This window comes from Equus quagga, chromosome 10 (assembly GCF_021613505.1).
Source record: "Equus quagga isolate Etosha38 chromosome 10, UCLA_HA_Equagga_1.0, whole genome shotgun sequence".
In the NCBI taxonomy this organism is placed as follows: Eukaryota; Metazoa; Chordata; class Mammalia; order Perissodactyla; family Equidae; genus Equus; species Equus quagga.
Window position 1 is genome coordinate 88,989,296 of NC_060276.1, and position 18,042 is coordinate 89,007,337.

At 36.5% G+C, this 18,042-nt stretch overlaps 1 protein-coding gene across 4 annotated transcripts in view; it reads left to right on the forward strand.

Annotated features, from left to right (window-relative positions):
• The window catches only part of CASK (calcium/calmodulin dependent serine protein kinase), a 368,709-nt gene that overhangs the window by 129,950 nt on the left and 220,717 nt on the right, over nt 1-18,042 (forward strand). For all 4 annotated transcript variants that reach the window (XM_046673193.1, XM_046673194.1, XM_046673195.1 and 1 more), the window contains exon 3: nt 11,290-11,395. In XM_046673193.1, coding sequence (XP_046529149.1) covers nt 11,290-11,395 — 106 coding nt within the window. The remainder of the gene's footprint in view (nt 1-11,289; nt 11,396-18,042) is intronic.

Sequence of the window (18,042 nt, forward strand, 5' to 3'; positions counted from 1 at the left end):
GGGGGGGGGGGGGTTGTTAGATCACAGCGGGGCATGCCTACCTCAGCGGGGGAGACTGTTAAGGAGAACTTTGAGGCAAAGTGTGAGTGGAATTTGGATGAACAGTTGGGGTTTACCAGCAGAGAAGGAAGCGCATGGAGTGTCAAACAGAGGGAGCAGCATTTTCAGGAGCATAGAGAGCATGGGTAGGGGAGGTTGCAGAAGCTGCAGGTAGTTCAGGATGGGGGTCAGGGAGGGTGATGGAGGAACATGGAAAGGAGTGTAGTATGTGTAACATCCAAAAGAAGAAGAAGAAGAAAGCAAACCTAAACTGCTTGATTAAGAAGCAGGAGAGCTAGGTTCTGTTTCCATTTATGTTGCTAAATAGCTCTGTGGATCCCCGTTAAGTTGTTCGACTTAAAATCATTTTTGGAAGGCTTTCCAAGCTGAGCTGAGGGATTATATGTCTTGGTGTATGGAATGGGGAGCAATGAAGGTTTTTGGAGTAATATGATAATTCCTGTTTTAGAGTAAAAACTATGATGACAATTTAATCAGTGGAATAAAAGAAGGAACTGGAGGCAAAGAAACTCATTAAGAGATCTTTGCTATGATCCAGACAAGAATCCACGAGGGTTGAAACTAGGGTAAGTACAGTAAGGAGTAGATTGTTTTGACAGGTATTGCAGAAATAGAATGACAGGTTTTGGCACCTGCATATAGGAAGTGGAGGAGAATTAGTAGTTGGTGTGAGGATGACTCCAAGGGCCATCTGGAAGAACACTGATGCTGGTAGTCAGTAGGCCACACACATGCAGCTACATGGATTCTGTTTTTGTTGTTGTTGTTTACCAGTGTCCTTATTGTTAGACACGTCAAGTACACCTGTTTTTACTTTGTTTTCCAAAGAATCCTATAGTCACCTTCAGATTCAGTTCTTTATGAGCTATATTACATGATTTCCCAAAAAACTGTAGATGAAAAACTGCAAAGTAAAAGTAGGTTTAGAACCATATAGCAGTGTGGTTTAGTAATTGGATGTTGACATTGCCAATTTCTTGTCATCAAACTTGGTTTGACTGACATTTGGTAAAGGTAGGAAAAAATTATTTCCACCAAAAATGGTCAAAGAGAAAGGAAGCAAAAGTTCCTGTGCACATGCTCTGTGTCATGCACCATAGCAAGCACTTTCATGTACTTTTATTAACCATCCAGGGCTAACTACAACCCAGTGTGGGAGCTGTTCTCTTCTCTTTCCATTTTATAGATAAGGACACTGATGTTCAAGTATATACAGCTACTAAGTGATGGAGACAAGACTTAAAGACATGTCTTTTGACTACAAATCTGTTGCTCTATCTACAGCCATGCATTGCTTAACGACAGGGGTATGATCTGAGAAATGCGTTGTTAGGCGATTTTGTCTTTGTGCGAACATCATAGAGTGTACTGAAGGGGAACAAAATTTGCCACCCCAAAATGTATCTCTTTAACGTGAGGATTATTTTAGGCTGATTACTTTTAAGAGAAAAAAGACTCAGAAAGTTTTTCTTGTTACCTCCCCCTTAACTGCCTAGAAGAATTCATATTAAAAAAAACCTGTCTCAGGAAGTGAGCTATCACCTTAGCACAACATGAACCAGATGGTAGACAGGGAGGAACCTAGAAAAGCCTGTTTGTTGGGCTCCCCTCTGTGTTCTTCTCTTTCTGTGTGACCAAACAAATGCTTGTTTTCCAAATGTTTGCTCCTTTTTCCCTACCTGTGAATTGCCTTCTTTCCTTTTGAAGTCCCTGACTCTCCCCACCCCCAACATCTTCTTTTGTCTGTAGCTGAGGATGGTGCTTAAGGTGAGGGCTTCAGCCATTTTGGCGAGTTACTTGGTTTTCCTGGGTTTCTCCCATGTATACATGTTATTAAACTTTTGTTTGTTTTTCTCCTGCTAATCTCTCTCAAGTCAATTTAATTCTTAGACCAGCCCGAAGAACCTAGAAGGTAAAGGAAAGTTTCTTCCTCCCCTACAGTACTTACACAAACCTAGACGGTATAGCCTACTACGTATCTAGGCTATATGGTACTGATATTATGGGACCACCATCATATATGAGGTTCTTTGTTGACTGAAACGTCCTTATGTGGTACATGACTGTGTTATATCATAACTATCTCCCTGCAGAAGAGTGTTAGCATTTGAAAAGATAAGTGCCAGCTCTGTGGAAATAGGGTGACCAACCATTCTGGTTTGTCTGGGACCCAGGGCAGGTTCTTAGGATATAGAATTTTAAGTGCTACAACTGGAAAGTCCTGGGCAAACCAGGATGAGTTGGTAACCTTTCTGGAAGAGTCACTTGTATGAAATAAGCCATTATCTGGAATGACTAAAAGGTATTGATTGTATTTGTTTCCCATAATTTTGAGACGTGAATTAGGCCTTTTGTTACTACTAAGTGACAAATGATTCTTAAGTGAAGAGGGATTAAGGCCCTGCCTGCCTTCCTTCTACTTGTTTTTACTGGCTCTGAGCATCCTGCCTTGCTAGGATTGCACTTAACTGTGTGTGAATCAGATGCTGGAAGCCTCTGCTTCTATCTCAGGTTTTAAGGAAGCTTATGTTCCAAGTTTGATGAAATGGCAAAAGAGCTATTGAGAAAAAGGTCAAGGAAGAATGCAGGTTGATTATAAATGTACATTCTTTAAAGAGTAAGAAAATTGTATATTCTGGCATTCAACCCACAACAAATAAGGAAGACCCTTAGCATAAATAGAAAATATGTTTATTTTATGTATGTGAACATTATACTCTAATAAGTAAGGAATTCATATTATTTCGATATCAAGATGGGAAACAGGAAATTGAGCCACATGGAATGTCTCCAAGGGAATTTTTTGTAATTTTTCCAAAAATAAAAAGAAGAAAAGCATAGTTTATGGTGGTTTCATGCATTTCACACAATAAAGTGCTAGGTTTGGCGCAGAGGCTAAAATGATATAGGGGATATACTTAACGTTTTTTATGTAAGTCATGGTTCTCCTCAAATTGTGCCCGTTATTTAGGTATACAGGGAGTCGCTAGCTTCTATGACTTTCCAGTCTCAACAGGTGCTCCTGTGGCCTCCAGGAGATGGGTTAGGTGATTATCTCTCATGCTCTTGATCCTTGGACAGCAGTATCTAGATCAGTTTCTTAAGCTTTTGTGCTTCCCTTAAATCTTACTGCAAAATCTTCTGGGGCAGAGTATCTATCACATTAACAGATCTATCAAATGATGAGTTAAAAATCACTTAGTTATGCTACCTCCTGGTTTTATAGAAAAGATTAAATGATGACAGTTTATTCTAAGGGGAAGGCAATATATTATTTACTTAAAATTTTATTTTAAAAAGGAAAGATATGGCCTTTCCAGAACTGCCTATGTTTCCCTTAGCCTGGAGTTTCATTGTGTATAAAAAGTATCGTCTCCTTTCTGCCACTTTGAACCAGCCAGTGATTCCACTTTGAAACAAAAAATTTCTGCTACTACTCTTTGAAGCTTCTTGCTCACTTTTTAAGAAATTAAGACTATAAGGCTAGCTATTTAAGTTACACACACCTGTTAGTCATTTGCAGCTATTCATACAAATCTGGGTTTTAGCAGACCAACAAAATAAAATACAGAAATAATTTGGTGGTTGAGGCCATGAGTCTGCAGGATTATCCATAATCCCTGATTTTAAGTTGTTATTTATCAAAACAATTAGCTTATTGTTTTTGTTGATCCTTTTCAAAATAAATGTCACATATTGGTACTTATTTTTTACTCTAAATTTGTTTTTTAGTGTTTTTATGAAATTTGTTGAGAAAATGAATCTACTGCTCAATGGGGAAACCCATATTATTTAAAAAAAAAGAAAACTTTGATAATTATTTCACAATGCCATAAAAAAATCTCGGCCTCAATCATTCTTTTATTTATATGTTAAAACAGACTATAAATTGCTTTCTGGGGAGAATTTTGGTCCTCCTGGCAGTATTTTCTGGGCTGGCCTCATCCTGGAGGAAGAAGGTGTGGGGGGAAGTGGGAGGTAAGGAAGCCTATCCTGCCACATATCTTTGTTGAACTCCTCAGCTATCACTAAGTAAATAAAAATAGAAGGTAAATATAGATAACATAATTAGGACAGTGTAAAATACAGGTATGTGAATAACATTTTTTGACTTAGACATATTAGTTGAATTCCTGTCTGATTGCAATGTTTTTCTTTTTAAACTTTATTGAATAAAAATTTTTGCACAATAAAATGAATCCATGTAAGTGTACAGTCTAATGATTTTCAGTAAGTATGTATACTCTGTCATCCCACAAAGTTCCTTCATGCTCCCAACATGTATGTTTTTTAAGTCTTTCATATTGAAAAGTAAGTGAAATATAGACTGGTATTTCTCTAATTCTGTAAAGTTAGGAGTACCATTTTGAAATGGAATGGCTTGGGTGACGAGCTATCAAGACTGCTGCAGAAGCGGTTTATTTGAGCTACACTGATGATCAGAAACTAGACACTGATCTTTTCATGATAAACACATAAGTATTCTCATTCATTTCCAAACAATTTCCAAGTTCTGTTAGAAACTCAATAGTTAACAAAATTCACTAAGAGCTGACTCAGGCTCCAGATGCACATAAAGAATATTCTAATCTAGTCATAGAAATAATTAGGACAAGTATTAATGTGTTCATTTGAATCAATATTAATAACAAATAAGTAAATGAAAGTCATTATTGACTCAACAATTTTCCTTGGTGTACTGAAAATTAACGACCATATGACATTTTAAGAAAAGGATCCAAGCAGAACCTTGGAAGGATTACAGTAGCAAAGTCAAATTCTGTTGCTGAGTTCCACCTTTATCTAATAACCACTTTGAAGACTAAAGATCTCAGCTGCCTTTGGCAATAACACAGGTCAGGTTGGCTTTAATGAAGCTATCTTCCTATAAATCAGGAAAGTTCACCTTCTCAACTAGTGGATGACCAGAGGCCCAGACAGGCCCACACACCAATCTGGGTTAACTGCAAACTCATTATTTCTTTGATCTTTTAGACATTTCACTACCACCCTATGCATTTTATTATCTTTTTTCACAGACAAAAAGAAATCCAAACAGCTTTTCATTTCTTTGAATTCTTGCCCATATTTCTTTAATCCTATGGTCTAAGACATCACCTGTCAGGTGAATAAAGAAAGGAAGCAGTGTACCATTAATTGAGAATGTTCGATTAATGTAAAATTTTTTCTTAAATAGGCAAAAGTATCAGTTAGAAATCAATCTTAACTGTATTAAGCATTTACAAATTAAGGGGGTTTGGTAATATATTTCCCGAAGAATTTTCAGTTCTGATAAATGTGATGAATATATTAAGCAGCCTGTCGAGTTGAATACCAGATTTAAACTAAATTCAACCCTATATTTGTAAACAACTATCAGCTGTAAAATATAATACCAATTTCTATGTGAACTACTTGTCTTCCCTTTCACTCTTCATTAGGATGAGTTTGGTGAATAATTATCTAAAGTGCCATTTATTTTCTAGGGACTTACATTTAAAACCTCCAGGTCATTCCTAACCAATATTGAAGTACCATAAATCATTGAGCTTACTGATTAGATATTAATAAAATTACAGGTGACCAGGTCAATGATCTTAACTAACATTTATCTTCTGAGGTGTTAAGATGTCCTCCAGAGAAGAGCATTTGCTTAAAAAGTCATTTGTGGATAAGAGCCAACATTAGGTTAAAAAGAAACCAAATTATTTGTCTCTCAGAAAATGTAACTCTGAAGGTCTTCTATTCAAGGAGTTACTCAACCTTGAATTTGGTGAAAATCTGTTTTGGACTCAAATAATAAAATAGAAAGATGTTAATACATGGATATAAGGAAAAGGCAAAAGTGACTGAAATCCAAAACAAATAAAGTTCCACTATTAGAGTTTTTCTCAAATATCTGAATGACCATTATTAAGATATTTGATACATGGTAAATCTAGAAATACAATATTTTAAACATTTCTAGAAGGTACAATTCCTCCCTTGTTTTTACTTATTTTGTTATTAATTGATTCAAATGAACACATTAATACTTGTCCTAATTATTTCTATGACTAGATTAGAATATTCTTTATGTGCATCTGGAGCCTGAGTCGGCTCTTAGTGAATTTTGTTAACTATTGAGTTTCTAACAGAACTTGGAAATTGTTTGGAAATGAATGAGAATACTTATGTGTTTATCATGAAAAGATCAGTGTCTAGTTTCTGATCGTCAGTGTAGCTCAAATAAACTGCTTCTGTAGCAGTCTTGATAGCTCGTCACCCAAGTCAGTGTTACCACGTTAGCACTGTTGTGTGATTGGGTCTTAAGGGCACATATAAAAGCCGTGCAGTCCCAGGAGCCATTGTGGTGTGACGTAAAGAGCGCTAGACTTCGATTGTTAGTCCTGCTTCCTCTACTTATTAGTTGTGAGATTTCGACAACTTATTTATCTCACTGAACCTAGGGCCTCAACTTCTTTCTCTGTAAAGTGAGAATAGATATATTTATCTTGCAGGATTATTATAATGATTAAATGAGGACTTATATAGGGGCACTTAAAATCTCAAATGTTACATAGTAAACTCTCACATGTTGCGCTGCATAGTCTAAGGTCATTCAATAAATTTTGAAGAGTACAGAGGGCTACTATACAGTGGATATTGGCTACTCTTTGCGTGTTTGGTAGATTAAGCAAGATAAACTAATCAAAAACTACTGAACAGGGGCCAGCCCAGTGGTTTAAGTTTGCACGTTCCGCTTCTGCAGCCTGTGGTCCACCAGTTCAGATCCCAGGTGCAGACCTACGCACTGCTTGTCAAGCCATGCGGTGGCAGGCGTCCCACATATAAAGTGGTGGAAGATGGGCACGGATGTTAGCTCAGGGCCAGTCTTCCTCAGCAGAAAGAGGAGGATTGGCAGCAGATGTTAGCTCAGGGCTAACCTTCCTCAAAAAAAAAAAAAAACCCTGAACAAATGAAGGATTTAGATTAACGGTAGTGAAGAAATTGCAGTTAGTTATTAAGGGATGGATTTGAATTATTAAAAGAAGCTGTGATTTCCTTCTATGGAAATGGTTTTTAGAAACACATCTCTTTGAGTTTAGATTCTTTTTTGAATGACTGAGTGACTTTACAAATATCTGTGTAAGAAATACAGAAGAACTCCCACTTGGGAGAGGATAAGAATTAAAGCAAGTCATTTTATCTAGAGTTGCAGCATTCCAGTTTGGTAGCCACTAGCCACACGTGGCTGTTGAGCACTTGAAATATGACTCGTCTAAATTGAGATGTGCTATAAGTATAAAACACACTGGATCTCAAAGACTTAGTACAAAAAAAGAATGTAGCATATTTCATTAATAATTTTTAATATGATTATATTTTGCAATAATAATACTTTGGATGTATCGGATTGCATAAAATATGTTAAATTTCACCTGTTTCTTTTTACTTTATAATGTAGCAACTGAAAAATTTTAAATTATATATATGGCTTGTATTATATTTCTTTTGGACAGTGTTGATCTAAATCCTTATTCAATGGTTCTGGGCAAGCTAACTCTTAAATTTGGATCTTTTAAGTTCACATATTGAGGTTGAGATTGCTACTCTAATGCTAAGAATGTCAGAAATCATTCTTTTCTTCAGTCATATTTGTAAATACCCAAATTACTTTTGACCCACGGTCAACTTAGCTTGCTGCAGAGTTGTGGCACTCTGAAAGTGGCATCCGACTTTTAAAGATAGTATGAAGAATTTTTCTATTACAAGAACAACGAGTAGTAAAATGAGTAGTAAATACTTTCCCGGAAAATTCTGTTTAAAACAGACCACCTGAAACAGCTTCCCTAACTCTGCCTTATTTGAGGGACAGACTGATAGGCAAACCCTGGAGGGCACAGTTGCTTTACTGTTCCTGGATGGCCCAAACTTCTTAGGAAACTAGTAGTAGTTCTCAAGCCATATAACAGGTTGATTTAAGTGTGTCTCAAATTTTGGTCAGAAAATAAAATTACTTTCCATATTACTAGTGCCCCTGTTAAAGGGAAATATGTTGATTAAATATTGGCATATAAATATAAGGGCACTAAACATAGAAATAGATTATTTTAAAAATCTTTTAAAAGTTCTCTGAGAAATTACAAAATTAAAAAGTACAAGAAACAATGTAGAGAGTTACCAGTTACCGCTTAATACAGACAAAGCAGCACTTCAAAAGAGCCATGGTAACTGGGTCAGGCCACTCACAGGAATGTTTTGTGCTAGTATCTCTAAGCAGTCAGATAATCACAACTTCAGATCATATTATTATCACCTACTTTTGAATTCCTTCCCACTCTGCTTCATGAGTTGATTTGTAGGGAAATACTATTTTTAGTTTGTTATATCAAGAAATTAATAGCACTTAATACATACATCTTTAATTCACATTCACATCTAAAAACAAACATTTTGAGTTTAACATTCCCGGAATCTATAGTTTGAGTGCTTGTATAATGCATTTGTGTTTTTTAAATGTGATTTTCAATTTGGGCTATTTAATACACCCATTTAATTGATATTTGAATTATGGAAAATGGTGCCACAATTATCCTAGATTTAAGCCATTGTTTACATCATTGCCCTTATAATTTCAAATATGTTTGTATGTTGTTAGTTTTGTGCTATTCAATCAGTGTTCGACTTTTAGTCCCTGAAATGTCAGATCAAATATTTAAATTGTTTTAATCTTTGAAGGCAGGGTCCCTGGCAATTCTGCCTTCATTTTGAGGGTGGGTAAGCAATAGACTAGACCAGGAGCTTGTTCGGCCATATACCAAGCAAAAATTTGCAGGTCAGATGGAGACGTCTTTAGAATATCCATTTCTACTTAGAGTCTTTCAGTATAACAGGTGTGGCACGTGGCAAATGTGAATATGGGGATTGAAACACACTGTAGTTACATGAAAGGAGCAAAAAAAATAGTAAACTGAAAACAGGAGGAAAGACCAGTTTTTGTGGTGGCAAACACTAAATCTCTGCTCTTGACTCTGATGTCAGAGCGTTGAGTTAAATTAGGCCTTTTTTATCAGAATAGAAAGAAATGGAAAGAGAGAAACAGGTAAAAACAGAACGTATGAAAAGGGTGACTTCTAATAAAATGGGCAGCTAGAGAGAAACATAAAAATGGGTAATAAAACTCTTAAGCTTTTCACAGAATCAAGAGGCAAAACATTCTTGAAGGGAGAGAAAAAACTGTGCAGGCATCTGATTTATGTTGTCTGGCTACAGCCTGGCTCTCCAGCACTCTTGTCAAAATCCTTCCTCATAGTTATGACTTCCCAGCACAAAACGCACACCTGATTCACACCTCTCTTCTCCTGCAGGACCTTTCCAGCCACTTTTGGAGACGGAGACCATCTTAGCTGTGCCTCTGATCTCTTCCTTTACAGTGAACACTGAGCCACCTCAGCCCCACAGTGCTGCATTCCTCACAGTCCTGTCACATCCATTTTCTCATCTGAATCTTCCCCTTGCCCTCTGCAGTTGGTTTCGTCGACAGTGCAGTCCTGCATCATCTGTTGCCTTCCCCATTTCGTTAGCAGTAAGGAAGGCATTTGTAGAGGTTAGCAGTCGGCTGGCAAGTAGCAGTGACAGAGGCAGGACTGGCACCAAGTTTTCCCACCCCAGATCCTGTGGGTTTTTCGTCACTGCCACTTAGAAACACACAGAACATTCCCTTTAAAACAACAGCAAAAACAGACAAACAAATCAAACCTTGTTTGACCCTGCTGTTCCTTTCCTACTGCCAGATTCTTGGATCATGTCTAAACCGGCATGGCATCGTAGCAGGACTGCTGACTTGAGAGTTGGACAGGCCAGGGCTCAAACCTACCCCCTTCTGATAGCTATGTGATCGTGAACACGTTTCTAAGCCTCAGTTTCCTCATCTGTAAAATCCCTACTTCACTGGGTGTTAAGACAGTAAACGACAATGATCATATTAAGTCCTTAGCCCAGTGAGAGACATGATAGATTTAAATTTGTTCTTACGTAATTGTCTCCTGCATACTAACTTCAAACTTAACCTTTCCACAGAACTTGATGTTGCCCAGGGTGCTAACGGTCTTATCTGGCTGAATCGTACAGCCTTTTCTCAGCCTTCTCCAAGTACTCATGCCTTAATTCCCTCGACTTTCTTAATATCGTATTATTGATTCTTCCTTTTCTGGTGGCTTCTCTTTTGTCTAATTTACTGACTTCTTTTCTTCATTCCACCCTTATGTAAGTCTTCTATGGTTCCATCTGCAGCCATTGTTCTTGTTGACAAGACTAAGTTGAGTTAATAAATCAGAGAGGAGATGATGTTATCTCTTTTGCTTTGTGCAGTACATCCTTAGCCTTGGTTCTTCTTTACCTGTCTTCCTTCTACTTCCAAATAAAAAAAACTTCACATTGGATTTTATTCATCAGCGAAAAGGCAAAAACTCCAGCGCTATTAACACAGGGAGGCTTTAATTATCTTGTTCCATGCACACATGGCAACTGATACCTGTGCCCAAACTGTTTTCGTGTGATGATGGTGACAGTGATAATGACAGTGATGATATTAACAGTTTTATTCTCCAAATAGTATTATATAACTTACACACTAGTCTTACAAACATTATCTGAATTTGTTCTTCAAAATAACACTATAGGTAGTGTCATGAATTATCTAACACATCTTGTAGATGAGGTAAAAAAATTTCTGACTTTGACGCTGGGAGTAGTGCCTTTTCTGATTAAACCATACTATTTTTTTTTTTTGCCCCCGTTCCATATAAGTTCCTTGATATGTGTCTATAAATGCTGGACTTTAGGCTAAAGAATAGATAACATATTCTTATCCAATCTAGGGAAAACTTAGAAAAAGAGGTAAAATTCAAAACAGCAAATTGAGTTACTTATTAGCAAATCAAGAAAGTTAAAAATTTTGAAACTTGATTATAAGAGTTTGCGGGCAGTATTTATTTGTGCTGTTTATATTTCTTATTAATAAGAGCTGACTATAATATATATAGATTTAAGCTGGCAAAAAATATGAAAAGTTATATTGTCAAAGATTTTAAAGGGTAAAAAGTTGAGCTTTGCCTAAATGGGGGATTTCATCTCTTTAGTTAGAGAAGTCTTCATGTTACCATAGATCACATCCATTCATTCATCATTCACTCTGGTTGTCTTTTGTTCCTACCTAACAAAGTATGTCATGTGTTTGTTTTTCAGATCTAAAGCGGGAAGCCAGTATCTGTCATATGCTGAAACATCCCCACATTGTAGAATTATTGGAGACATATAGCTCAGATGGAATGCTTTACATGGTTTTTGAATTGTGAGTGTACATTTTATTTTCTTAAGGGTTAAAGTTTTAAGCAATGATGTTTTTTGGGTAACGCTAACCTTTTCTCCTAATATTTAACAATAGTTGTGAACTCATCTGTTTAGAAAGACCTAAAGGAGCAAGAATAAAAAGATTATCTCATCTTGAGGTTCACAGCGGCTCAAGAAGCAAAAGTTGGGCCTGCTTAGTTACCCTCGCATTTTTAGCATACTTCAGAGAAGAGGCTGTAAAAGGACATAGAGTTCAGAGGGATAGGAGGCCCCAAAATATAAACTTCTGACCACAGGAGTCTTAGTGAAGAGGAGTGGGATGAGAGTAGAGGCCTCCATGTAGCAAGCCTCTGTGGCAACTGAAAACTATAACAGACTTACCTTCCTCTTTTGATATAATCACCATATTGGCATATGAAGGAAATTCTATAGATAACAGTGTATCTTGATTTCAATAAACCACTTGACATGTTTCTCACAGAATTTTTGTCAGTAAGATTGACAAAAGTGATATAAGATAATATAACTGGGTAGTTTCATAGTTGGTTGGATGATTGTGTCCAAAGAGATTGTATAAAGCTTTATGGGATGGCATCCTGTTCTCTTCAAAATTTTAATCAGAGACTTTGATTAGGTCTCTTACAATGTGGTAATCAAGACGTTGGCTGGTCCTCAAGTCATTTTAAGGCTCCATTGGGGATAAATTTTTTTCCAAGCTCACTCACATGGTTGTTGGCAATAAGCCAACTGAGGGCCTTAGTTCCTCATGAGCTGTTGGCTAGAGGCCTCCTTAGGTTCCTTGTCACTGGGCCTCTTCATAGAGCAGCTCACAACATGGCAGCTGGAGAGTGAGCAAGTAGGAGGGCAAGAGTACAAACAAGACGAAAGTCAGTCTTGTCACCTAATCTCAGAAGTCACACACTATCACTTCTGCCATCTTCTCTTAGTTAGAAATGTCACTAGATCCAGCCTACACCCAAGGTGAGGGGATTACGCAAGGGTACGAATACCAGGAGGTGGTGATCACTGGGAGCCATGGCAGAAACTGCTCCCCACGGAGGACTAGCTAATACATTGAATATCTAGATCAAATTTTTTAAATATTTTACCAGTTTGTAGCAAAGGAGCTGAAACAAGGTGAAATTTAAGATCAGTTAATATAAACTCATTCATTCAAATATATAAGTGCAAGATCACTGTGAGCTTAGTTGTAATTGCTTATGTGAAAAAGATGTAAACGTTTTAGTTAGTTGTTGCAATACCTTAAAAAGCTTTAAATAGAACCTTCAGCTATATTAATTATAAGTATATAGTATTCAGAACCAAGCCACACTCCCACTGTATTGTGCACTGCTCATTCTTCTTGGAGTGTTCATAGTAAGCAGGATGCTGGCGCACTTCCAGAGGGGATAACCACAGTGGGAAGGAGCCTAGAAATTCTGTCATAGAGTCACAGCCTTCAGAATCTTTGTTGGCAAACCTACTAGAAGAATTCTGAAAACTGTGTACCACCTCACATATTTTTAAGTTGATATATAAAAACTTCTATTGTGAGGATGTAATTTTAAGTGTTTTATATATTTCTAAAAATATTTTCTTCAAAACTGTAGAGCTGCACCTTTATCTCATTCAGTTTATGGAAAATGTCTGCTATGTGACCTGAATGGCAGAGCTAGTCATCACTGTCAAACCAGTCAGGCAAATCAGACTCGCTTTCTGTCAGAAAAAAAAATCGGACTTCATTTTTCAAGTAAAATTCGTGTTAATAGGCATCCCTGTGGCAATCCTCTTACTATTGATTTCTAATTCTAAAATAGATAAGGCTTTGCCATGAATATATTGTTTGGAAGAAATAAGGTGGCTCTTCCCTTTCTTTCCAGAGCTCTCTGCTTTGCTCTCAAGGGTCTCTCCCTCCCTCAGGAGCTTTGTATTCCCCAGTTGTCTCTTGGAAGCTAGGCAGGCTTTTCAGGATGGGTGAGCAGTTTGTCTTTTCAGATGGGTTCATATGAATGGAGGTGTAAAAGGAAAATCAGCAGACCACAGACTTATTTTCTGACAGACTCGATTATGGCAGATGAAGATAGAGACATTGATTGCCTTAAAAATATCCTAATTCACCTATCCCCTGGAAGGACTTTGGCTACTCCCAGTTTGAAGGCCACTTGCATGGAAGAGCTATTGAAAAGCCTGAGGCTTCAGTTACCCAATAATCTATTGGTTTTCTTTTTCTGCTAAAAGAGTCCTCGGAGCAGAAGCCCGTGGTAGAACATAATGGCTATCTTCAATTATTTGAAAGATCATCATGTGTAAGAGGATTATATGTTTTTTCAGTGTATGTAGGGTCAGGGACTGTAAATAAAATCAACAAGTGGCAGGTAGATTTCACCTCTAAGCAAGGAAGGCCTCTCCAGTTATTAGACTAACTCCGTGAATCCAGCAGGCTGTCTCAGAGAGTACACAGTTTCTCACTAGGAATGTTCAAGCTGAAGCTAGATCCATCCAAGGGGGCTGAAGATAAGGTTTTAATTTTGGACTAGAGAGGGCCTCTAACGTCCCTTCCAATTTTAAGATACTATGATTCTTTTTAAATTTTTCTTTATTGAAGAAATTTGTTTCTGTCCATATTTTCATTCACACCGAAAACTAAAAAGATTTTATCATATACTATGAAGTAATGAGCACAGAAAGCAAAATTTAGAAATTCACCTAAATTTCACCATGTTTGCTATCTGTTTCAAAGGGGTCGAAGTGACAGTATAGTAGAGACAAGATGGTCTTTGGGGTCATAAAATTTAGGTTAGTATCCCAACTCTGTCATTTTTACTAATTCTATGACTTTGGTCAAGTCTTTTAACTTCTCTAAGCCTGGTTTTTTTATCTTTAAAATCTTTATAAGAGTATGAGAACTAGATGAGAAAACTGTGTGAATTCACTTTGTAAAATGGCGAAGTGCTCTACAGCTGTAAGGTATTGTTTCTAGTAGATTTAACAGGGTGGTTTTGGTTTCTCAGTGTTGAATCTATGTGGGATTTTATATAGCTAATTTTGTAAGATTCAGTTGTGATTGAAATAATTCATTGATGGTTATATGTTGAGATAAGACCTCATTAAAGTTGCATATTTACAAGTCACCTAATCCCAGTGTTAACCCAAATCACTAGAACATGGCTTTCATTTTAATTTTCTTAACCTTTTATTTTGGAAATTTTCAAATAAAAAGAAAATAGTGTAATGAACCTCAGTGTACCTGTCACTGAGCATCAACATTTTGCCATTCTTGTTCTCTCTATCCTTTACTGTTGTCTTTTTTCATGGAGATTTCTAAAGCAATATCATTTCACCTATAAGTACTCCTGTTTGTGTTTCTAACAGATAGGGGGGATATATATGTATACACACACACACCATATGACTATTATCATACCTAGCAAAATCAACAGTCCTTGAATATCATGTCATATTCAGTTGATGTTCAGTTTTCCCTTATTGAACATGAATTTTAAAGCACATATTTCTAAATTTAGAATTTTTTTAGTAGCTCTAGGGATCTGGAAGTAGATTATAAATTCACAGTTAAAATAACTTAGTTATTTCTCAAAAGGGCCAGAAACAAAATAGAAATATAAAAATGTTCTTTTGTATTGTTATTTTTTATAAATTCACCTCAATAGTTGTCCTTGCCCAGTTTTTTGCATTCTCTTTGACCTCCTGGGTTTAAAACAAACGAATGAACAAGAACCAAACGCATCGATTACTGTAAGATTTAAGGTCCTGTAGATCAAAGAGCAAAGCATTAAGTTTGCGTGTGCCTCCATCTACTGGCTAGGTAAGAGATTGTTTGTATAGCTGCAGTGTAGACAAAGCTGCTCTAGAATTAGTTCCATGTTTCTGGCAATAGATTTCGTGACCCCTGGTATCCAGGGGCTCGCTGTTCAGGTTATGGGTTGTCTGGATCCTTTCTACAGTTTTATGGCATGACACCCATACAGAGTAGACAAGGAAAGGGAAAACTAATGAAATAAGGTCACTTGACTTTGCTATTTGCTGGCTACTTGGAAACAGCTCTGATAATTTTGATTGATGGAGAAAAGGCTAGACCAAACAATATGTTTGGGTTATCACTGAGTTTCTGAATATGATATCCATATTTGTCTTTGCTGTAGACTATCTATAACCACATCTCCCTTTTTCCCCCCCTAAACTGAAGTCATGAAATTATATGGCCAAATCATGTTGCGTATCATGTTAGAAAACCCTTAGAACTAGTTGAGACCCATTTAATTAGAAATGGTTTGTAAGTTTAAAGCATCCTCAAATACAGAGACTCACAGAAGCAGAATTTTAGAGCTGGAAAAGATTAGAATAGTACATTTCAAAACTTAGCTTTGGGAAATCCTAAGCAGAGCTTATTAAACAAGCATGTACCCAGGCCCCAGCCCTAGATAGTCACTTTCAGCAAATGTGGGTCCTGAAGCGGGAGGTCAAGAGATGATTGACCTTTAAAGTAGGGGTAATACTATTAGAGACTATGTTGTCATTTTCCCCAACACACAGTAGTTTATTAGAAATGTTCATGTATTTGCACTATATCCATTGTTTTGGGATTACATTTAAATTTGGGCTTGTCTGCAGCAATTTGCTGAAACATATTTTAAAATGTAGTTTCAATTTTGAAGACATCCTGTGTGGTGTCATTCCCCACACCACCTCCCCCCGCCCAAAATTAAATGTGTATTTCTCAGTAACACGTCCGGGCTTGTCTTTAGTAGTGTGATACTTGAGTTAAGCTGTAAATCCTAAATTGGCTAGTCAAGGAATTTTAATCACCTTATTATAGAATGGTTGCATATACCACGGGGAGACTTTTACAGTAATTAAAGATGGATTTAAAACATATCTGACATGAAAACAATAGTTTGTATCTTTTAAAATAATATTAGCAATTTGTATTTTTGAAGCTCACAAAGGAGATAAACTGAAAGCTTTTATTTTTTTTATTTTATTTATTTAATTTTCTTTTTCATCTGGTGTTTATGCTTGGGGAAGGAACTGTTTGTGAAATTCATTTGTACTGATAGAGTAGAACTGATTACTACTTACCAGCAAACTTGCCACTTAGGGAAAAAGGTATTTGTTTCATATCAAGCAAGAAAAATCTGAACTGCAGCATTTTAATTTATGTGAAGATCTGTACATATTTTTATAGCTAGTCTTATCTATTTTGATTTTTTGTTTTTATGTATAATGACATAAGTTGCTATTTATTCATTCATTCAGCACATATTTATTGAATGCCTTCTTAGGTGCTGGGTAATAGGAAATGGTCAGAAAATATTGCTTGGTCCTAGTAAACATTAGAAACTTGACACTTAAGGTAATTCAATAAGATAAGATATATGAAAGGACCTAGCTGGGTGCCTATATAGGCCTTTGATAAATACTAGTTGAAGAAAAAACTTCTGTATCATTATAAACTTCTTAAAATTAAACGTTTCTTTTGACTAGCTTCATTATATTAAATATTTAGTTGTGTTTTAGTTTTAAGGACTATGTGTCAAGGGTCCCCAAGACCACCCCCAGGTTTGATGATTCACTAAGAGGACTCACAGGACTCAGCATATAGTCACATTCATAGCTGTGATGTATTGCACCTGAAGGATGTAAAGCAAAATCAGCAAAAGGAAAAGGTACGTGGGTGGAAATCCAGGGGTAACCAGGCGCAGGCTTCCGAGAGTCTTTTGCCGGCAACCAGTTGTGACAACACATGTGAAATGTTGCCGACAGGGCAGCTTGTTAGAGACTCAGCGCCCAGGATTTTTACTGGGGCCTTTTTGTGTAGCCACCCTCTCTGCCTGGCGTGTACCAAATTCCAGACTCCCAGAAAGAAAACAGGTGTTCAGGATAAATCATATTGTTTGCACAAACAGTTTAGACACTCTGAGCCGCTTTTTTTCAGTTATGAGGGCAGGAACCCTCTTGAAATCCAAGTTCCCAGATGCCAGTCAAGAGCCAACCTTGTAGGCAGACCTTTCAAGCCTTTCAAAAGATATTAGTTTAGGCCCGCTATGTTAACTCTTTTCTGCACAAACTAAAATAGAGATCAGTAGAAGAAGGGTTTTGAGTTGATAAACTCCTGGGTCTGCAAACAAAATATAATTGCCTGTAAAGATAATTGCCAAGTTTAGGTTTTTTAAAGACTTTTAACTGTAAATACGGTGTCAATTTGACATCTATTGAAAAAAAATTTAGGTGGTCCGATTTTTGTATAAAACAAATCCTAAATTGTGATATTACAGTGTAGAATAGATTTTAAGCTTTGGATGCTGCATTAGAAAATAAACTGCGTTCTGATGCCTACTGTCTTAGAAATGCATTTGAAGTTGTCACTCTGGTAATTTTTTTGTATATGAAAGCTGATCTTCAACCACCAAAATAATTTTTAGTAAATTTATATACATATAAAATATGAAGAAAATTCACTTAACTTTCTGCTTTTTAAAAGAAGTATTTCATTAAAAATAAAAAATTTAAGTAGTTTTTAGAGTAAGCAACCTTTACAATACACATACTTTGTACAAATTTAGAAATTATGGGAAATTATAATGATAAAAATAATACCATTTGCAAAGGTTAATTGTAGTGAGCATT